Source organism: Triticum dicoccoides, chromosome 7A, assembly GCF_002162155.2.
Source record: "Triticum dicoccoides isolate Atlit2015 ecotype Zavitan chromosome 7A, WEW_v2.0, whole genome shotgun sequence".
Classification (NCBI taxonomy): domain Eukaryota; kingdom Viridiplantae; phylum Streptophyta; class Magnoliopsida; order Poales; family Poaceae; genus Triticum; species Triticum dicoccoides.
The window spans coordinates 435,413,646-435,436,006 of NC_041392.1; the positions used below are offsets into that span (position 1 = coordinate 435,413,646).

General features: G+C 42.4%; 1 protein-coding gene across 1 annotated transcript; it reads right to left on the bottom strand.

Annotated features, from left to right (window-relative positions):
- Nucleotides 1-1,934: 1,934 nt before the first annotated feature.
- Nucleotides 1,935-6,258, bottom strand: LOC119329977 (sphingoid long-chain bases kinase 1-like). The gene is made up of 8 exons (XM_037603085.1): nt 6,017-6,258; nt 4,863-5,234; nt 4,499-4,592; nt 4,381-4,418; nt 3,966-4,112; nt 3,728-3,827; nt 2,627-3,084; nt 1,935-2,386 (listed from the first exon to the last, which is right to left on the bottom strand). Exons 1-8 carry the CDS (start codon nt 6,044-6,046, stop codon nt 2,237-2,239), a joined length of 1,389 nt encoding a protein of 462 aa, XP_037458982.1. The 5' UTR covers nt 6,047-6,258; the 3' UTR covers nt 1,935-2,236.
- Between the last annotated feature and the right edge of the window lie 16,103 nt (nt 6,259-22,361).

Genomic DNA, 22,361 nt, shown 5'->3' on the forward strand with positions numbered 1-22,361 from the left:
TGAATCGTCGGTCAATCCTGTGCCATGTTTGTCTAGAAGTTATGGATTGCAATAGATAGCTCAAGATGGCACCACCACTCTTGAAAAATCATCCATGGGTGCATTCTCTCATTTCAAGCTGGCGATCAACTGAAATCAGAGAACAGGTTTGCTCAAAAGTCATGTGCATTCCTAGCACAAATATAGGTATATATTAGATGGTGGTTCACTCTTGTCCTCTTTTAGTTGATTTCATTTAGTTTATTTAGATGATTTCATTTTGTCTTTAGTTGAGAGAATTGGAAGAAGAGTTGTTTAAATTTGAGATGTTGGCGTGAACCAATTGGCAACATTATCCACATTTTGATCTGAGGTTGCATGTATATTTTCCGCTTCATTAAAATGGTTATTATACTCGAGAGTTGGTTGAGGTCCCACAAAGTTGGAAGCTCTGCAAATCCTAGCGTGCCACCGCTGTGACCAGACAAATTGATCACAATGGGATTTCACTTGCCAATGTGAACATAACGGAGCTTTGTTATCTCTATCTTGGGAGTTTTAGTGAAATGTACATGGAGTAAGAGCAACTTCAATGGAGCGATTCATTTCGTCCGCGGCCGTCCGTTTGGGTCAGCGTGAACAGAAAAGACGGCCCAACGCGCCGACTCAAACGGACGCGCGCCCGTTTTTCGTCCGCGGGCGACCCATTCCCGGTCCATTTTTGAGCTTGATTTACGTCGGCGCAGACACGCGACGAACGCGCGCGCTCGCCTACTCCTGTCCTCGGGCCCGCTGGTCTGTGGCACATTGGCCTCCCCTCTCACCCTCCTTCCCCCGACCAACAAGCAACCCTCGCCCCGCCTCCTCCGTCACCGACGCCGCCGCCCATTTTTGCTGGCGACTCTTCCAGCTGCCGCCGCCTCCACATCCGCCCAGCACGCCGTCCCTGCCCCTAGTCGCCCGCCGCCGCCGTTTTGCCGCCGGGGAGCAAACTGGTTCCCGTCGCCGCTTCCCCCACCGCACAACGGTCACAACTACGACAAAGGATACTATTTGGGTGACGGTATCTATCCTCAGTGGACCATTATTGTCAAGACAATACCCAACCCTGTCGGAGAGAAAAGGAAAAGATTTGCCCGAGAGCAAGAGAGTACTAGAAAGGATGGCGAGCGTGCCTTTGGTGTTTTGCAATCTCGATGGGGCATCGTTCGGTATCCTGCTAATACTTGGAGCACGCAGGAACTATGGAAGGTGATGATTGCTTGTGTGATCATGCACAGTATGATAGTAGAAGACGAGCACCCGGAACGTCTGTACGATCAAGGCTTTCAGTTTCAGGGCGAGAATGTTGTGCCTGAGCATGGAGTAGGGGCAACATTTAAACAGTTCACTGAGTTTCATGAAGACATGCATGATTGGGAAACTCACGTGCAACTGCAAAATGATTTGGTTGAGCATATGTGGACTCATGTTGACAACCAATAGATGTATCTTCTTTTATTCGTTTGCAAAACTATGTGAAACATTTTTATTTGTATTTGGCTTGTAAAACTATACTATTTTATTGGGCGGCTAAACTATTTTACTTGTTATTTCATTTCACAATATGTTTGAATGCAAATCAATGTAAAATTGGGCGGCCAGCCGGCCACGCCTGCACATATGGGTCGGCGTGTTGGGCGTGCTGCCGACGCATATGAAAAACAGGGCGGACGCCGGGCGGGCGGCCGACCCAAACGGACAAAAAACGGACGAAATCGCCGTCCGTTTGGGTCGGCCCGTTGGAGTTGCTCTAATGGTGCATAAAAATAAGATACAGTTTCTCATAGTCTACATTTAGTTGTGGTCCATTGAGCTAACCTTGCTTATTTTGCAATGATGCTAGATTATGCAATCAAACAAATTTTGTGCATATATATAAAAAATATAAAAAAGACATGATGTTCAAAGGCCACTTTAAACAGACAATCAGAATAATGAATAAAATTAAGCTTAACATTACATCTGCATTGTACTTCCATGCCAAGAAGAAAAGGAAGCCTCGCTTTTCCTGGAATATACACTTGCCCGTCAATGGGGGCCTACAAACCTGGAGTTCATCTGCAGATCTACAACCTTAAGAGAATGGGTGAAAATAATGGCAGAAGACACATTTTTACAGTGCAACAATACTTTGTTAACCACTTAATTTAATGGGTACATGGTAGTATTGCTCGGAACTGTCAGCACGACTTCTGGATGAGTCACAAACCTACTTCTATGTTCTGGGATGCCGGCCAAGCAACCGGCCTTGTACTGGGAGCAGAGAGCACTGCCATTCTGGTTGGCCTTCCGCCTGAAGAAGCTCGCCGTCGACACCACAACCACTGTGGGTACTGCCCACTGGCCTAACCTTTACTTGTTTTACCTGCAAGAAATGGTCGCAAAATCGAGTGTCAAAGATCGACAAAGGTAATTATTACTCAGCTCGGCAATCTACAAAGTGAGGCCGTAGAGTGAGTGGAGTCATGAGATGCAATTAATTTTAAGAACACAAAAACTAGCTCTAGGTCCAGATTCAAGATGCCTGTCTGAAACAGCCATTACAAGCCAAGTGAAAGAGGTGGTTAGATTTAATTGGGGGAGAATGATACAAAAGTTTCAATACCTTGACATATTCCACAAAAGGGAGTAGAAGATGCCAGCAAAACTGATAGGCAACAAAAAAGCAAAATAATCTGAGTCTTCCACTTCCATGTACAAGAATCAAGTCCAGACTGCCATCATCATGCTGAGCTTTTGGTGCAACAAGTGGAGAAAATAACCCCTGGGCAGGCTTGCAGAAGTGGTTGCAGACCAAAATGCCAAGAAACTCCCCTTTCCTCGTAACCCAATTATCTCCACTGCTACGATCCATATAAGTACCACTCTTAACCTTGCTGTCATCAGAAAGCTGGCCATGGCATTTTTCAATCGGTGACTCCAAGTTAGGAATTGTCTCTGGTGATAAAGGCAGATAATCCACCTCAAATTTGTATTGGGGCAGGGACAAAAACTTAAGAATGCCAGCGATGACGTAACGGAAGGGCCCAAGCTGCAGGCGGAAGTTTTCAGATAATTGCAGAACTGTAAAAAAAAGAGAGAATAAATTCGAGATTATAAGGTGACTAAAAACATGTCATAGCTATGGGTATGTAAAACAGAAGACAGGATGCATTAGTGCAGTAAAATCACACCAATCTGGAACTGTGGCCTAGTGGGTATTATCGTCAACCAATAAGAGGTAACTAGCATGAGTGGATCTTTAAAAGCAAATTAATCTGATATCTTCTTCTATGTCATCAAAATCATAAAGTAATTTAATCTTGTTCCTATTCTCAAGGATACAAACAGAAGTGTTCAGAAGAACATTTCAAGTTCTCAAATATCTAGATAAGAACCATGAGCATTTCTGTAATCCCACATAGTTAGCAAGATCATAGTAGAAGTTCTGTCATTCCTTCTCGCTCTTGCTGTTGTTTTGTATTATATATGATCTCCAAACATCACAAACAAAGTCTCTTCTATTCATAGTTTTTACCAACAGCCAAACCAAATAAGAACAAAATATAACTTTGTTGCCGAAGACAATACCTTCCACAAGGTTGTCTAACTAGGTTATAATACCAAGTTTTAACACAGACTAGCATCATTAGAATCAGCTATGCAATAAGAGTCAATCATCACATGCACCACTACAGAGCTACACGGACAGAAGAAGTAAACTTACCATCAGCTACAAAACCACAGTAGGAAGCCGTCAAACCGAAATGAGTAACTCCAGCTTGGATCCATTTTACAGCAAACACATCAATCGGTGTGAAACCACCCTACAGAAATATGAACTTACATATTAATATGCAGAGTCACATGTAAAATATGACAACAACACACCACCTTAGTATGTCAAATTGTCAACAGAACTCATGAAGAAAATTATCACTTTCAACATAACATCACAAAATTACCTTAGCTAAAGCAGTTGCTGCTGACACAGGATCCCTGATGCCAAGAACACTCCATACTAATGAATTATCGGAACCAGCAGGAACTATCCCAATAGGAAGTTGAAGCGCCTCTTTCAAATCGTCTCTACCAAGTAAACCATTCACAACCTGTTTAATGTATGGAAATATGTAGTTAGCAGAATGGGTACTGATGCTTCTATTTGTATATAAATAATTTGACAGGCCTGAAATACATGACAGTGGTGTGTTGTTGTCCAAAACAAGTACAAGGTGTGGACAAGTATGAGTGCTACGCAGTTCAAAGTTCAAACTTCAAACTTCAAACTTCAAATAATAACCGATGGAGATCAGCAGAAAGTGAAACAGGTTACCAGCTCAGTCAAGTAGAAACATATGAAAGGAGATGAAACAATACCTCATTTACGACTCCATCACCCCCAACACAGATAATGCCTGTAACGAATGGAAACATCAGTGAATTGATCAATGAAACGAAAGCACAATTGCAAAAACAGATACGCGGTTCATATTACCATCAGGGCATGTACTGAGGTCAACAGTAGAAGCAAGCACCTTTGCATGACCAGCATACGCTGTTTCAACAACCTCCATCGCGAAGCCTGAAAGCTGCACCAGATCAAAATTCAAACTCAAAAGCACTCAGGTAGCAAAATATATATTTTAACAGGCATATGCGGCCAATTAAAAACAGAAGGAATTTTTTGCTGCTGTCTTGTGTAAATTAAGTATTTCACAGAACTAAGTAGAGGCAATACACTCTCAATGGATAATGACAGAAACTAAAACGATCAGTAGCATGAAACTGAAAGGGATCTTTTTTGGTAGTTGAAACCAACATAAACATTTTCACTTATAGCAAAACTAGGAACATCTTACCTTCAGTGTTGATTGCACTTTCTTGTAGAAAACCTCGCGAGAGCTACGGAATCCAGAATTAGGATTCAGGATGACAAGGACTTTACGAAGATTGTTTTGTTTCGCATTTGATTGGTCTTGCAAAACATTAAGTCCTAAATAGCTGGGAAGTTGCTCTGTGTAAGTGGTACTAAGGTCAGAGCAACAGTTTGATACAGTCCGCCTCTGGATGAGAAGGGTGGTCTGCAATCGAGTAGATTTCCATAATTTGCGAGGCAAAAGCATCTGGCCAGCTTGCGGTGTTTGTAGCTTCATGGTATTAGAATACTGATAGTAGCTTCTTGGGCAGCGTGAATTGTAGGAAAAGCATTCGTTTACAGCACTACAGGATACCTGCAATATGATGATACATACATAATATGAGAGCAAGATCTAAAGTCAACAGCATGCTCAAAAAGGAGTATTTCCATGCTCATGTCAAGATGAAAACTTAATGCAGCACCCACGTAGCAGTACCCTAATATGTTTTAATAAGATGCTACATTAGTCTTAGTGAAGTATTTCCCACCACAGCACTATGAATCAATACTCCCTCTGATCCAAATTAATTGACGCGACTTTAGTACAACTTTGTACTAGCTGCGTCAATTAATTTGGATCAGAGGTAGTACTATACTTGTTTAGAAAGGAAAACAATGTAATGCTACGATGCATAGAAAAACAATGTAAAATTCAGCAGGAGAAAAGTTTGTGACCATATCAAACTCTCCATTTGTAATGAAAACTTGAAAATTCGTGGTTACACGACAATGATCCAGCTTCATTTAAGATTTAACCCAGGGAGAGGAAAGAAAGCCAGCAACTAGACACAAGAAACAGATCTCAGAGCTAGTGGTAGAAAGTCTGGCAAATGAATCACATTCCACATGCAAAATCACGAGTTAACTACCCAAAATGCAGAGCAGAACAGTAGGAGAGGAGAATTTTTTTTAAAAGAAAACTTGAACTACCCCTCCTTTTCTTCCCCCGTTCTTGGCAACCTCGAGAAAGCAAGGACATTTTCACTCATCTGCACGCTCCAGTTCCTACTCAGAAACTAAATAAATCCTAAAAGACAGCTACGCCTAGGAGATACAACAAGGAACAGACTTAGGGAAGCGGGAGGAAGGTTTTACCGGGGATCGGACGAGGCTTCTGGAGCTCATGATCAATCTGGACGCGAGGCAACAGCCCACAGCTCCAGATCAAGAAGCACCTCTCAAGCCTCAAGTTAACGGAGGGAGGGGCCGCGGCGGTGCTGGGGACTCAGCGGCGAGCGGCGGCGACGGAGAGGAGAGGGGAGAGGGGGATCGCGGAGGAGAGGGGAAGCACGGGGTGTTTATTTCGTGCCCCTTTCCTTTTGTTCGTTTGTTTTCTCCTGCCGACGATTAGCGGCCGTTGGATGAGGAAGATGGATGAATAAGACTACGATGGTTTGATTCTTTGGATGAGTGGATGTACTGTGTAGGAGAGCGATTTGGTTCATGTGGGTTTGGAGTCGTGCACGTTGTCCAACGCTTAATCAGTGAGAACATATCTTCTTATTCTTTTTCAAGAACTTCCAATTTGCTCGTCAATCCTCGTGGTAGTACAAAGAACACCATAAATAGTAATAATTACATCAGGTCTATTGACCATCTAGCGACAAATACAAGCACTGAAGCGATCAAAAATCACACCGGCGTCATCGCCTCTCCTTCATCGAAGCCTGGCAAAACTTGTTGTCGTAGACAATTGGGAAGTTGTCGTGCTTATGCCCCATAAGACCAGCGCATTAGAACAGCAACCGTCACCGATGAAGAAAAGTGTAGATCGGAAAAATCCAACAAGTAAACACACGAACGTATACGCACCAAGACGGATCCATGGAGATCCACTGAAGATCAGCACCGACTGAATCCCACGAGATCCGCTGGAGAGACACCTTCACATGCCTTCTGACGATGTTGTACGAATCACCGGAACAAAGACTAGGCGGGGTGACTTTATTTCAACTATAGGGAGCTACCATCGTCTCGCTTTCCTAAGCATTACACAAATTCTAATCAACCTTATAGAAAGACCTAAAAATAGAGCAGGAGCCCTCTCACCGGCAGAGGTTGAGGTCCACCGTGCCTTCATGGACCTAAGGCCACCGGAGACAAGGCGAAGACCCTCGTCTTGAGAGGAGTCGGTCGCTATTTTATTATAATATACACACTAGGCTTTTCTGAAGAACTTAAACTAGTGAAAGTGCAACTATCCCTGGGTGGTTTTGGTAATTCCTAACAACATATAACCCATTGAGCTAATGCTACTTCAAGATAAACATTTCAGGACAGCTCAATGATTGGCATGGCATGGATGAGAAATGTGGATCCCTCAAAATGCCAAGGACAAAGGATTGGCTCAAACTCAAAGCTCAGGACTCTACATTTTTTTCATTTTAAGTGATTCAAGATCACATTGAGTCCACAGGAAAAGCCAATACTATCAAAAGGGGGTGAGGTGTTGGTTAATGAGTTTCTTGGTCAAAGTGTTTAGTAATATGCTCCAAAAATCCTCAACTACTTTCTCACATCCACATATGTCCTAAACCAAAAGTCAAACTCGGCCCCACCGAATTTGTCTATCCGGCGCCACCGAGTTCAGTTGACATAGCCACTACCAGAAACCCTAGTCTTTTCGGTCTTACCGATAGGGATCTCGGTCTCACCAAGATGGGATTGTAATCTCTTTGTTTCCCTTCGTAACGTTTCGGTCAAACCGAGATGAGCGATCGGTCCCACCGAGATTGCAATGCAAACTCTCTGTTTCCCTATCGTAACGTTTCGGTACAACCGAGATGAGCGAATCGGTCCCACCGAGTTTGCCTGGCCAACTCTCTGTTTGTCTATTACCAAAATCGGTCCCAGCGAGTTTGTGTAATCGGTCTCACCAAGATTACGTTAAATCCCTAACCCTAACGAAACCGAGTTGACATGTCGGTCTCATCGAAAATTCTAATGGTCACATAATGAACTAAATCGGTCTGACCGAGTTTCACGATTCGGTCCCACCGAGTTTGGTAAATTGTGTGTAATGGTTAGATATTGTGTGGAGGCTATATATACCCCTCCACCCACTCTTCATTCAAGGAGAGAGCCATCAGAACATGCCTACACTTCCAACATACATTTTTTGAGAGAGAACCACCTACACTTGTGTTGAGGTCAAGGTATTCCATTCCAACCACATAAATCTTGATCTCCATCCTTCCCCAAGTTGCTTTCCACTCAAATCATCTTTCCACCAAATCCTATCCTATGAGAGAGAGTTGACTGTTTGGGAGACTATCATTTGAAGCACAAGAGTAAGGAGTTCATCATCAACACACCATTTGTTACCTCTTGGAGAGTGGTGTCTCTTAGATTGGTTAGGTGTCACTTGAGAGCATCCGTCAAGATTGTGGAGTTGAACCAAGGAGTTTGTAAGGGCAAGGAGATCGTCTACTTCATGAAGATCTACCCTAGTGAGGCAAGTCCTTCGTGGGCGACGACCATGGTGGGATAGACAAGGTTGCTTCTTCGTGGACCCTTCATGGATGGAGCCCTCCGTGGACTCGCGCAACCGTTACCCTTCGTGGGTTGAAGTCTCCATCAACGTGGATGTATGATAGCACCACCTATCGGAACCACGCCAAAAATCTCCATGTCTACATTGAATTTGCTCCCTCCAAACTCCTCCCTTTACCTTCATATGCAATTGTTTTACTTTCTGCTGCTATACTCTTAGAATTGCATGTGTAGGTTGATTGCTTGACTTGTGTAAAGTTGCTAAAATCTGCCAAGAATTAAAATTGGGAAAAGGCTAGATTTTTATTTGGTCAAGTAGTCTAATCACCCCCCTCTAGACATACTTTCGATCCTACAAGTGGTATCAGAGCTTTGGTCTCCATTTGCTTTGATTTTCATAGCTTTTGCTGGTCATAGCCTTGATTTCACAACCTAGGAGAGTATGGAATCTAGCGAGGGAAATTACCACCGTAGAGGTCCTTACATTGATGGTACTAATTTTGCAAGTTGAAAGTATAAGATGAAAATGCATATTCTTGGACATAACCCCATCGTTTGGGCTATTGTGTGTATTGACTTGCAAGGTGAATTCTTTGATAGGAGAGAACCGAACCGTGAAGCTACCACGGAAGAGTTGAAGATGCTGCAATACAATGCTCAAGCTTGTGATATTCTCTTCAACGGATTGTGCCCCAAAGAATTCAACAAAATCAGCCGTCTTGAGAATGCAAAGGAAATTTGGGATACTTTGATTGATATGCATGAAGGTACCAACTCCATCAAGGAATCTAAATTGGATGTTCTTCAAAGTCAACTTGACAAGTTCAAAATGAAGGATAGTGAAGGTGTCGCTGAAATGTACTCTAGGCTTGCTCTCATTACAAATGAGATTGCCGGCTTGGGAAGTGAAGAGATGACCGATAGATTCATCATTAAGAAGATCCTAAGAGCCTTGGATGGAAAATATGATACCTTGTGCACATTGATCCAAATGATGCCCAACTACAAAGATCTCAAGCCAACGGAAGTTATTGGAAGAATTGTTGCTCATGAGATGTCACTCAAGGATAAGGAAGAGCTCCACAACAAGTCAAGTGGTGCCTACAAAGCCTCATGTGATGCTCCCACATCATCAAATGAGAAGCAAACATTTAATGAAGAATTGAGCCTAATGGTGAAGAACTTCAACAAGTTCTACAAGAGTAGAAGCAAGAAAAGAAGTTCCAAGTCAAGGTCCTACAATGACAAAAGATCTTCTAGCCGTGAGCGTAATTGCTACAATTGTGGAAGACTCAGACACTATTCAAATGAGTGTATGGCTCCTTACAAAAGAAGAGAAGATTCTCCCAAAAGAAGAAGTGTGAGAGAAGAATCACCGCCAAGAGAGGGAAGGAGTAGAGATGATCGTTATGAACGAAGACCCTCTTGGAGAAGCAAGGATTCGGAGAGGAAAGACAAATCATCAAAGAGCTACACAAAAAGAAGACATCAAGCTCATGTTGGTGAATGGGTATCTGGCTCCGACTCCGACAATCACTCCGAAAGAAGCTATCACTCCGACTCCGAATATACTCAAGATGAAGGTGCTGCCGGTCTAGCACTTGTGTCAACTGACTTCTACGACATATTTGACTCACCAATGAAGGAATTGGAAGATGCTTCATGGCTAAAGGTCCAAAGGTAACACACCCCGAGTATGTTGATTTCAATAGTGATGAAGATGATTTGCTAGGAGATGATGATTTACTTGTTGACAACTCTAGTTATGAAAACTATGATGAACTTGCTATTAATCATAATAATCAAGATAAAACGAATGACAATGATAAGAATAAGATTGAGCGTCTAACTAAAGAACTAAACACTCTTAAGTAGCTCATGAAACTACCTTGGAAGATCATCAAGAACTTTTAAAGACTCATGAGAAGCTACGCTTTGAAAAACTCAACCTTGAGCAAGAGCATGAGTTCTTAAAAGCAATCAATGATGATCTTCGCAAGAAAAGTTCTTCTTACATTGCCAAGCGTTTACTCTTCTCTACTTACATGCGACAAGTTAAAACTAGCAACAAGAGTAAGAAAGATTCTTCTTCTAGTAGTAGCAACAATCATGCTAAATCCATTATTGTTGCTTCTAGTAGTTCTCTTGATTCCACTAATGATTCTCTTAGCCAAGTTACACTTGAGCAAGAGAACAACTTATTGAAGGGAATTATAGAGAAAGGTGTTTACAAGAGCCTTGCCGGGAGTAAGCAATTCGAGGAAATTGTACACAAGCAAGGAAGACACAGGAAGAATCAAGGTGCAGGTTTTGAACGAAAGTTCAATGCCAATGGAGTTGAGTGGGAAGAAGATCAATACCCCAAGTCGAAGTTTGTTCCTCAATAAGAGAAGTATGATCCTACTTCTTTCCAAGGAACACAAGCTCAAGATGATCCTCCACCACAAGACCACAAGCTAAAAGGCAAGGACATGCTTCAAGAGGAGATTGATGCATTTGAAGAAGCACCTAAGGCCTTGGTCAAGTGGGTTCCCAAGACTACATCAAGTTCTACTTCATTAAGTACGACTACAACTCCAAGGATTCCCATCAATATGGTGTGGATCCCGAAGAAGAAGAACTAGAGAGTTCTTGAGGGTGACTCTGCCAACATACTTCACTCATATCATTTTGGCGAGGACAAGTGAAACAACTTCAATATCTTGCACTAGTTCAAGGAGTCACAAACCCTCTTGTTGGTAAGACAAGGGACAAGGTACCTAATGCTTTCATGGACATCATCCTATGTGAACATCACTCTATGTCTATGGATATCCTTGTTTGTTCCTTGTGGGACTAACCTGTGTAGGTATTGAAAGTGCAACTCACTCCAAAGGATTGCCCCAAAAGATCTACATCAACATTGAGCATCTACATCTTCAACACCTACATGAAGTCATCATCAACAAAACCCAAGGTTAGTTCATCCCTCTTAGGGGGGATATCACATCTAGGGGGAGCTTTACTCCAATCAATCGAGCTAAAGCAACTCTAATGGTGTGAACACAACAATGCTTTATGTAAAAGTGGCAACCCCACTTGTGCTTAAACGATGAGTATGACCTACGATCGAATGTTCTCATTTGACTCCTAAGTCAATGTACTCATATATAGATGACCTAGTCATAGCCAAATTGCTTGATAGATGCTAGAGTGATTGTGCATGCTTTGTCACATATTTCATTTGCCATCTTATTGTGTGAGTATGTTGGATGCATATTTTACTCATTCGAGGACATCCATTTGTTTCTTTGATTGTTTGGCTTTTTCTCTTTTGCCAAATGGATGGACAAGAATGCCTAAGAACTCCCTCTAGCTATCTATGCTTTCCTCGTCTCAAACTCTATTCATGCTATATCACAAAGTTTGATCAAGTCGGATTTGAACCACTCTGCGTGAGGAGCACTCGGAGTCCCCGATTCGTCATAGACTTAAACTTCCAAAATCTCTTTGTGCATTTCAGTATGACCGAGTCATCCATTTCGGTCACACCGAGATCACTAAGTTGATCTAGGTTTTCAATCTCGGTGCAACCGACTAGAACGTTTCGGTCACACCGAGTTGCAGTAACCACTTGTAGTTCTGCATCTCGGTGCCACTGAGTTGTTCCACTCGGTCACACCAACAGGGTCAGGTTATATATATTGACGGGTCAAATTTTGGAAAATTTTCCGAAACCCTTCACCCGCGCGTAACCTGCTCTGCCTCTTTGGGTCTCCGGATCGTCCTCTCGCCGGGAGCGACCTCCCGCCGCTGGTCTCCGCCGCCATCAACGGAAATCTTCTCCATCGTTGCCGCCGTAGCGAACACTCGCCGCTCTAGGGTAAGTGTTCGACCCCTTGTGCTGTCTTTTTCACTCCGATTCCTAGCACAAGGACAATGCCATGTTTCTTGCCACGATTGAGATTGATCCATCCAGCTAAAACTCCCTTGGGTCTAGATTGATTCGAAAAATTTAGGGTTAGCTCTCCGCAGAACTCATCTCGGACCGACCGAACTGTAGAAATCGGTCTCACCGATTCGGCCTTGGCCATTGCACATGCGCTTTTCGGTCTGACCGAAACATGCAAATCGGTGTGATCGAGTTCAAGATTCTGTGAAACCCTAGCAATCTCGGTGCCACCGAACGGTGACTCGGCCCTAACGAGTTCACTAGTTTAGGTTCCAAGTGCTGCTTCGGTATCACCAAATTTGTCAATTCGGTAGCTCCGAGATCACTTCTGTAGAGAACTAAAACTAAGCTTTTTGACTCAATTATTTTGCAAAACCTCTGTACTTTGTGATGCTCATCTACTCTACCTCATCTACAACCTATTCACAGGGTCTGCTGACAGTTTGCCTGCAAGATGTCTGATCAAAGTGACAGCCAGAACAAATCTGGAGAACAAGTTCAGATGAGTGATGGCACTAGTCCCTCTAGCTCTTTTGATGATGGAAGCAGGAGCACTCCAAGCAACTTACCTAAGGTAGCAACCAGATCCAGGAAGAAGAAAACCTCAGAATCTGAGGATGAGGATTATGTGGCCATTGAGGATGATGCCACTTCAAGGAAAAAGGTGCTGAAAAAGGAGTATGGCACAACTGCTACAGTTAAGCCAGGGATGCATAAGAAGGCACCAACAAAGAGAGTTCTTATGTCTAAGGCCAGAGCATCCACTGCTGAAACCTCCAAGCCAACTGAAGAGGCAGTTGGAGAAGGGAAGAAAAGGAAGGAAAGGGTCAAGAAGACCACTGCCAGAGTGCTTGGCAGATCATCCATAATGAGAGGTTCAGATGAAGAGGAAGAGGATGATGCACCAGCTTCTAAGGCTCAAAAGCTTATGGGAGATTCAATCAAGTCAGGGGCTGCTCCATCAAAGCCTAAGTCTGCTCCCAAAGCTCCAGCTCAGAAGTCTGCTCCAAAGATAAGCACTAGAAACATTTCAGCTGCAGAAAAGAACAAGGCCCTAGTGCCTGAGATTGTTGATGAAGAAGATGATGAAGCCCAAGTGCTAAGGAAGCTCAAGCCCAAGATCCCTGACCACAATGATGCACATCCTGTTGCAGAAAACATGAAAATCGGGAAGGATTCAGGACTGAGATTATGGAGACAGTCTGATCCATATGCTGTTAGGAGGAGAACTGCTGTGGATTATAGGTTTCACACTAAGGAACAACAAGACTTCTATGAGACAACTCTGCTTGACAAGAAGCCCATAGTGTGTGACATGGGATGGGTTGACTAGGAGTACATCAAGGAGAATGAAGATCACTATCCAGGTGTATATGACAGCTTCAAAGCATGTGAAGTCGATACATATGTTGCCTAGAAGCTCACCAAGTGGAATGATGAACTGATCATGCAGTTTTACTCCACTGCCCACTTCTACCCAGATGGGAAGATCATTTGGATGTCTGAAGGTACAAGGTACCAATCTACCATTGAAGAATGGGCTCAGTTGATCAATGCCCCAAAAGAAAGTGAGGATGACTTGGATGTTTATGCTGAAAAGAAGAAATACCATAACTCTATGGCCAACATGTACAGAGAGATCCCAGATGATGCATTAGATACTCATAAGTTTGGATCTGTCCACTTCTTGTTGTCTGGTCTGCCTACCATCAACTGGATCCTAAGGCACACATTGCTACCCAAGTCAGGTGATCACAAGATTATCAGAGGACATGCTATCAATTTGCTCCATTTGTTTGATGTGCCTCAAAAGTTCAAAGTCACGAGTCTGATTGTGGAGATAGTCAAAAGGACAGCAGCTGATCAGAAGAGAAGTTGTGGGTATGCCCCACAAATTCAGGAGCTCATCAACTCCAAGATCGGCACAGGCAAATATCTATTGGATAAGGAGCACCTGCCCATCTACCCTGAATTTGAAGACAACACTATTGTCATGAATGAAAATGAACCATCATCAGCTCAAGAACATGAGAAGAGAGAGAAGGCAAGGGCAGAGAAAGCTGCAAAGATGCCAACTATTGAAGAGGCATCTCAAGTATTCTTGAAGACCAAGTAAGATCAGCTTGGATATCTGATCCAATCCACCTTAAGGATTGAGAAGGGCTTGGACACCCTGACTCAAAACCAGGAGAGTTTGGAGAGGATCGTTGAGCAGAAATTCTATGATCTTGATGTCAAAGTGACTGAGATTCAGACTGCAGTTGAGCATCTTCAGGAGGAAGCAGAGGAGAGGAAAAGCAACCACTGATGCCTTCAAGCGAGTGCCACGAGGTCCAAGGTCTGCTGCAGTGCCGGTCTCAGATACTAGAGCTTCAGTGTCAGCACCAGCAGCTACAGCTCCAGTGCCACCTCCAGCACCCACTCCATCAACTCCAACTACTTCATCGGAAGCCTTCGTCCTTGGAGTTCTCTCTACACCACCTCCTGAAGATCAAGCCTGAGAGACGTATAGCACTATGCATTTTCAAACTTTTTGGTAACTTGTTGCCAAAGGGGGAGAAAAATGTATAGATCATAGGCTTTGAGAGAGAGTGTTACTTTTTATCTCTCTTGATATTTTGGTTGAACTACTTTATGTCCTCGTGAGATACTTGTTTGATCATGTGTTTGATAATATGCTACCCTTAATGCTTGTCGGATGATATTATCTCTTATATCCCTATATGATCATTCACTTGCTTGGTGATGAGTGCATGTTTTTAACTTCTATCATTTTGAGCGCTCCACCAAGATGTATGTGACATGGAAGAGTAACCCATGATCTTAACAATTATGCATTTGCATTCAAAAGCAAATTTTAAATAGTGCACAAATTTAGGGGGAGCTCTTGCTTATCGCATACTTCTCAAAGCGATGATGTTTTTCAATCTTATTATCTTTTGTCGAAGCTTTGATCTACGTGTTGTCATCAATTACCAAAAAGGGGGAGATTGAAAGTGCAACTATCCCTGGGTGGTTTTGGTAATTCCTAACAACATATAGCTCATTGAGCTAATGCTACTTCAAGATAAACATTTCAGGAAAGCTCAATGATTGGCATGGCATGGATGAGAAATGTGGACCCCTCAAAATGCTAAGGACAAAGGATTGGCTCAAGCTCAAAGCTCACAACTCTACATTTTTTCATTTTAAGTGATCCAAGATCACATTTGAGTCCATAGGAAAAACCAATACTATCAAGAGGGGGTGAGGTGTTGGTTAATGAGTTTCTTGCTCAAAGTGCTTAGTAATATGCTCCAAAAACCCTCAACTACTTTCTCACATCCACATATGTCCCAAACTAAAAGTCAAACTCGGCCCCACCGAATCTGTCTATCTGGCGCCACCGAGTTCAGTTGATATAGCCATTGCCAAAAACCCTAGTCTTTTCGGTCTTACCGATAGGGATCTCGGTCTCACTGAGACGGGATTGTAATCTCTCTGTTTCCCTTCATAACATTTCGGTCAAACCGAGATGAGCGATCGGTCCCACCGAGATTGCAATGCAAATTCTCTGTTTCCCTTTCGTAACGTTTCGGTACAACCGAGATGAGCGAATCGGTCCCACCGAGTTTGCCTGGCCAACTCTGTGTTTGTCTATTACCAAAATCGGTCCCACCAAGTTTGTGTAATCGGTCTCACCGAGATTATGTTATGCCCTAACCCTGACGAAATCGGTCTCACCGAGTTGACATGTCGGTCCCACTGAAAATCCTAACGGTCACATTATGAACTAAATCGGTCTGACCGAGTTTCACGATTTGGTCCCACCAAACGATTCGGTCCCACCGAGTTTGGTAAATTGTGTGTAACGGTTAGATATTGTGTGGAGGCTATATATACCCCTCCACCCACTCTTCATTCAAGGTTAGAGCCATAAGAACATGCCTACACTTCCAACATACATTTTCTGAGAGAGAACCACCTACACTTGTGTTGAGGTCAAGGTATTCCATTCCAACCACATAAATCTTGATCTCTAGCCTTCCCCAAGTTGCTTTCCACCCAAATCATCTTTCCACCAAATCCTATCCTATGAGAGAGAGTTGAGTGTTGGGAAGACTATCATTTGAAGCACAAGAGCAAGAAGTTCATCATCAACACACCATTTGTTACCTCTTGGAGAGTGGTGTCTCCTAGATTGGTTAGGTGTCACTTGGGAGCCTCCGTCAAGATTGTGGAGTTGAACCAAGGAGTTTGTAAGGGCAAGGAGATCTCCTACTTCGTGAAGATCTGCCCTAGCGAGGCAAGTCCTTCGTGGGCGACGGCCATGGTGGGATAGACAAGGTTGCTTCTTCGTGGACCCTTCGTGGGTGGAGCCCTCCGTGGACTCGCGCAACCGTTACCCTTCGTGGGTTGAAGTCTCCATCAACGTGGATGTACGATAGCACCACCTATCAGAACCATGCCAAACATCTTCATGTCTACATTGTGTTTGCTCCCTCCAAACTCCTCCCTTTACCTTCATATGCAATTGTTTTACTTTCCGCTGCTATACTCTTAGAATTGCATGTGTAGGTTGTTTGCTTTACTTGTGCAAAGTTGCTAAAATCTGCCAAGAATTAAAATTGGGAAAAGGCTAGATTTTTATTTGGTCAAGTAGTCTAATCACCCCCCCTCTAGACATGCTTTCGATCCTACAAATAGGGTAGTTCAAACTATCTCAATATGTGAACTATATCAATATGTGTGCTTTTGCATCATCAAAATTATTGTAGTCCTTAGATTCTAGTTTGATCCACTAGCATCCATCTGATCTACGCACGAGAATCCTCTATCATTGAACATGCATTAGTGCATTCTAAGTGTTTTTTTAACTCACCCTAGATGACTCCGTAATGACCGAGAGTATATCAACCAGAGGAGGGGTGAATAGGAGATTTAAAGTTTCGTTTGAAACTTCAAATCCCTCAGACCCAACAATGGAAGAAGGAGCGGGTACACAGAAGGTAAATAGGAGTTAGCTGCAAATGACTAAGCGAAACTATTGATGAAGGCAATGATGATCTTCTTAGCATAGTAACTGAGAACGTTCACATAAACAATAGTGACATGGAAAGAAAATATATCAAGCAACATGATAGACTAGATGCGAAAGGAAATCAAACAATAATGACAGAAGTGCTGCTAGAGATATTTGTCAGAGCATAACTCAACGGGCGAGCATACAAGCATATGACTTTAAGCACAACAATCTGAAATACACTAAACAATATGCCCATGAGACAGAATATAAGTAGATGCAGATAGGTGATCAAAGATATCTATCAGAACATGTTACACTAAAGATAAACTACTGAAAGTATTATAGTGGAATAGAATGACCCAGAGGTGCTCGATGGCGACATGTGATTTGGTAAACCAGTTCACTCTTCTGTAGAAGAGCTACATCTGGTGGAAGGGACTTGTGATTGAACATAGGAGGAAACATCTCTCCGTCCTATTCTCCTTCAACATGAATATGGTCAGATTTTGGTTGATTTCAGTCGGGGTAGATACTTGTCGGTGATCTCCAAACCTTTGATAGACTTTCTTCATGAACCATAATTACTCTTGGTTGCTGAAGACTTTGACTTGGTGAGGACAATTACTCTTCGCCACTCAAGCCGACACTGCTACCTCTTGAGCTTGCGTTGGATTTCACCGAAGAGGAAAGGATGATGCAGTAGAGTAACGTAAGTATTTCCCTCAGTTTTTGAGAACCAAGATATCAATCCAGTAGGAGGCCACGCTCAAGTCCCTTGTACCTGCACAAAACGATAGCTACTCGCAACCAATGTGATTAGGGGTTGTCAATCCCTTCACGGTCACTTACGAGAGTGAGATCTGATAGATATAATATTTTTGGTATAGAGATGCAAAGTGAAAAGTAAAGGCAAAGTAAAAAGCAAAGCAAGATTAAAGTGATGGAGATTGATATGATGAGAATAGACCCGGGGGCCATAGGTTTCACTAGTGGCTTCTCTCAAGAGCATAAGTATTCTACGGTGGGTGAACAAATTACTGTTGAGCAATTGACAGAATTGAGCATAGTTATGAGAATATCTAGGCATGATCATGTATATAGGCATCACGTCCGTGACAAGTAGACCGAAATGATTCTGCATCTACTACTATTACTCCACTCATCGACTGCTATCCAGCATGCATCTAGAGTATTAAGTTAAAAACAGAGTAACGCTTTAAACAAGATGACATGATGTAGAGAGATAAATTCATGCAATATGAAATAAACCCCATCTTGTTATCCTCGATGGCAACGATGCAATACGTGCCTTGCTGCCCCTTCTGTCATTGGGAAAGGACACCGGAAGATCGAACCCAAAGCTAAGCACTTCTCCCATGGCAAGAACTACCAATCTAGTTGGCCAAACCAAACGGATAATTCGAAGAGACTTGCAAAGATAACCAATCATACATAAAAGAATTCAGAGAAGATTCAAATATTATTCATAGATAGACTTGATCATAAACCCACAATTCATCGGTCTCAACAAAAACACCACAAAAAGAAGATTACATCAAATAGATCTCCATGAGAGAGGGGGAGAACTTTGTATTGAGATCCAAAAAGAGAGAAGAAGCCATCTAGCTACTAAATATGGACCCGAAGGTCTGAGATAAACTACTCACACTTCATCGGAGAGGCTATGATGATGTAGAAGCCCTCCGTGATGACGACCCTTGTCCGGCGGAGCTCTGGAACAGGCCCCAAGATGGGATCTCGTGGATACATAAAGTTGCGGTGGTGGAATTAGGTTTTTGGCTCCTGTTCTGATCGTTTGGGGGTACATAGATATATATAGGAGGAAGAAGTATGTCAGTGGAGCTTCGAGGGGGCCACGAGGCAGGGGGCGCGCCCTAGGGGGGGCCCCACCCTCGTGACCGCCTCTCTGATGCCTTGGCGTAGGGTCCAAGTCTTCTGGATCGCGTTCGGTGAGAAAATCATGTTCCCGAAGGTTTCGTTCCGTTTGGGCTCCGTTTGATATTCCGTTTCTTCGAAACACTGAAATAGGCAAAAAATAGCAATTCTGGGCTGGGCCTCCGGTTAATAGGTTAGTCACAAAAATAATATAAAAGTGGAAAATAAAGCCCAATATAGTCCAAAACAGTAGATAATATAGCATGGAGCAATCAAAAATTATAGATATGTTGGAGACGTATCAGGCATCCCCAAGCTTAATTCCTGCTCGTCCTCGAGTAGGTAAATGATAAAAAGAGAATTTTTGATGCGGAGTGCTACTTGGCATAATTTTAATGCAAATCTTCTTAATTGTGATATGAATATTCAGATTAGAAAGATTCAAGACAAAAGTTTATATTGACATAAAAATAATAATACTTCAAGCATACTAACAAAGCAATTATGTCTTCTCAAAATAACATGGCTAAAGAAAGTTATGCCTACAAAATCATATAGTCTGGCTGTGCTCTATCTTCACCACACAAAGTATTTAAATCATGCACAACCCCGATGAAAAGCCAAGCAATTGTTTCATATCCTAACTTTTTCAAAACTTTTTCAATCTTCACGCAATACATGAGCGTGAGCCATGGATATAGCACTATATCTGGAATAGAATGGTGGTTGTGGAGAAGACAAAAGAGGGGAAGATAGTCTCACATCAACTAGGCGTATCAACGGGCTATGGAGATGCCCATCAATAGATATCAATGTGAGTGAGTAGGGATTGCCATGCAATGGATGCACTAGAGCTATAAGTATATGAAAGCTAAAAAAGAAACTAGGTGGGTGTGCATCCAACTTGCTTGCTCATGAAGACCTAGGGCAATTTGAGGAAGCCCATCATTGGAATATACAAGCCAAGTTCTATAATGAAAGATTCCCACTAGTATATGAAAGTGATAACATGAGAGACTCTCTACTATGAAGATCATGGTGCTACTTTGAAGCACAAGTGTGGTAAAAGGATAGTAACATTGTCCCTTCGCTCTTTTTCTCTCATTTTTTCTGTTTTTATTTGGGCCTTTTTTATGGCCTCTTTTCTTTCTCTTTTTTGGGGCTTCTTTGGCCTCTTTTATTTATTTTTCGTCCGGAGTCTCATCCCGACTTGTGGGGGAATCATAGTCTCCATCATCCTTTCCTCACTGGGACAATGCTCTAATAATGATGATCATCACACATTTATTTTTCTTACAACTCAACAATTACAACTCGATACTTAGAACAAAATATGACTATATATGAATGCCTCCGGCGGTGTACCGGGATATGCAATATGCCAATGATGGAGTGTGTCATAATAAACGGAACGGTGGAAAGTTGCATGGCAATATATCTCGGAATGGCTATGGAAATGCCATAATAGGTAGGTATGGTGGCTGCTTTGAGGAAGGTATGGTGGGTGTATGATACCGGCGAAAGGTGCGCGGTATTAGAGAGGCTAGCAATGGTGGAAGGATGGGAAAAAGTGCATATAATCCATGGACTCAACATTAGTCATAAAGAACTCATGTACTTATTGCAAAAATCTAGAAGTTATCAAAGCAAAGTATTACGCGCATGCTCCTAGGGGGGATAGATTGGTAGGAAAAGACCATCGCTCGTCCCCGACAGCCACTCATAAGGAAGACAATCAATAAATAAATCATGCTCCGACTTCATCACATAACGGTTCACCATACGTGCATGCTACGGGAATCACAAGCTTCAACACAAGTATTTCTCAAATTCACAACTACTCAACTAGCATGACTTTAATATCACCATCTCCATATCTCAAAACAATTATCATGCTTTAATATTTTCTTAGTATTCAACACATTCAAAAGAAAGTTTCACAAATCTTGAATACCAAGCATATTATTATTAAGCAAATTACCATGCTATGAAGAGACTCTCAAAATAATTTAAGTGAAGCATGAGAGATCAATAGTTTCTTTAAAATAAATCCACCACTGTGCTCTAAAAGATCTAAGTGAAGCACATAAAGCAAAATTATAACGCTCAAAAGATATAAGTGAAGCACATAGAGCAAAACTACTTAGCTCAAAAAAGATATAAGTGAAGCACATAGAGTATTCTATCAAATTTTAATTCATGTATGGCTCTCTCAAAAGGTGTGTACAGCAAGGATGATTGTGGCACACTAAAACACAAAGACACAAATAATACAAGACGCTCCAAGAAAAACACATATCATGTGGTGAATAAAAATATAGCTCCAAGTAAAGTTACCGATAGAAGTGGACGAAAGAGGGGATGCCTTCCGGGGCATCCCCAAGCTTTAGCTTTTAGGTGTCCTTATATTATCTTGGGGATTCCATGGGCATCCCCAAGCTTAGGCTCTTGCCACTCCTTGTTCCATCATCCATCAAATCCTTACCCAAAACTTGAAAACTTCACAACACAAAACTTAAGGTAGAAAACTCGTGAGCTCCGTTAGCGAAAGAAAACAAAAGACCACTTCAAGGTACTGTAATGAACTCATTCTTTATTTATATTGGTGTTAAACCTACTGTATTCTGCTACGTCTTGAGCTTGCGTTGGTTTTCCCCGAAGAGGAAGGGATGATGCAGCAGAGTAGCGTAAGTATTTCCCTCAGTTTTTGAGAACCAAGGTATCAATCCAGTAGGAGGCCACGCTCAAGTCCCTCGTACCTACACAAAACGATAGCTACTCGCAACCAACGCGATTAGGGGTTGTCAAGCCCTTCACGGTCACTTACGAGAGTGAGATCTAATAGATAGAATATTTTTAGTATTTTTGGTATAAAGATGCAAAGTAAAAAGTAAAGGCAAAAGTAAATAGCAAAACAATATTAAAGTGATGGAGATTGATATGATGAGAATAGACACGGGGGCCATACGTTTCACTATTGGCTTCTCTCAAGAGCATAAGTATTCTACGATGGGTGAACAAATTACTGTTAAGCAATTGACAGAATTGAGCATAATTATGAGAATATCTTGGCATGATCATGTATATAGGCATCACGTCCGTGACAAGTAGACCGA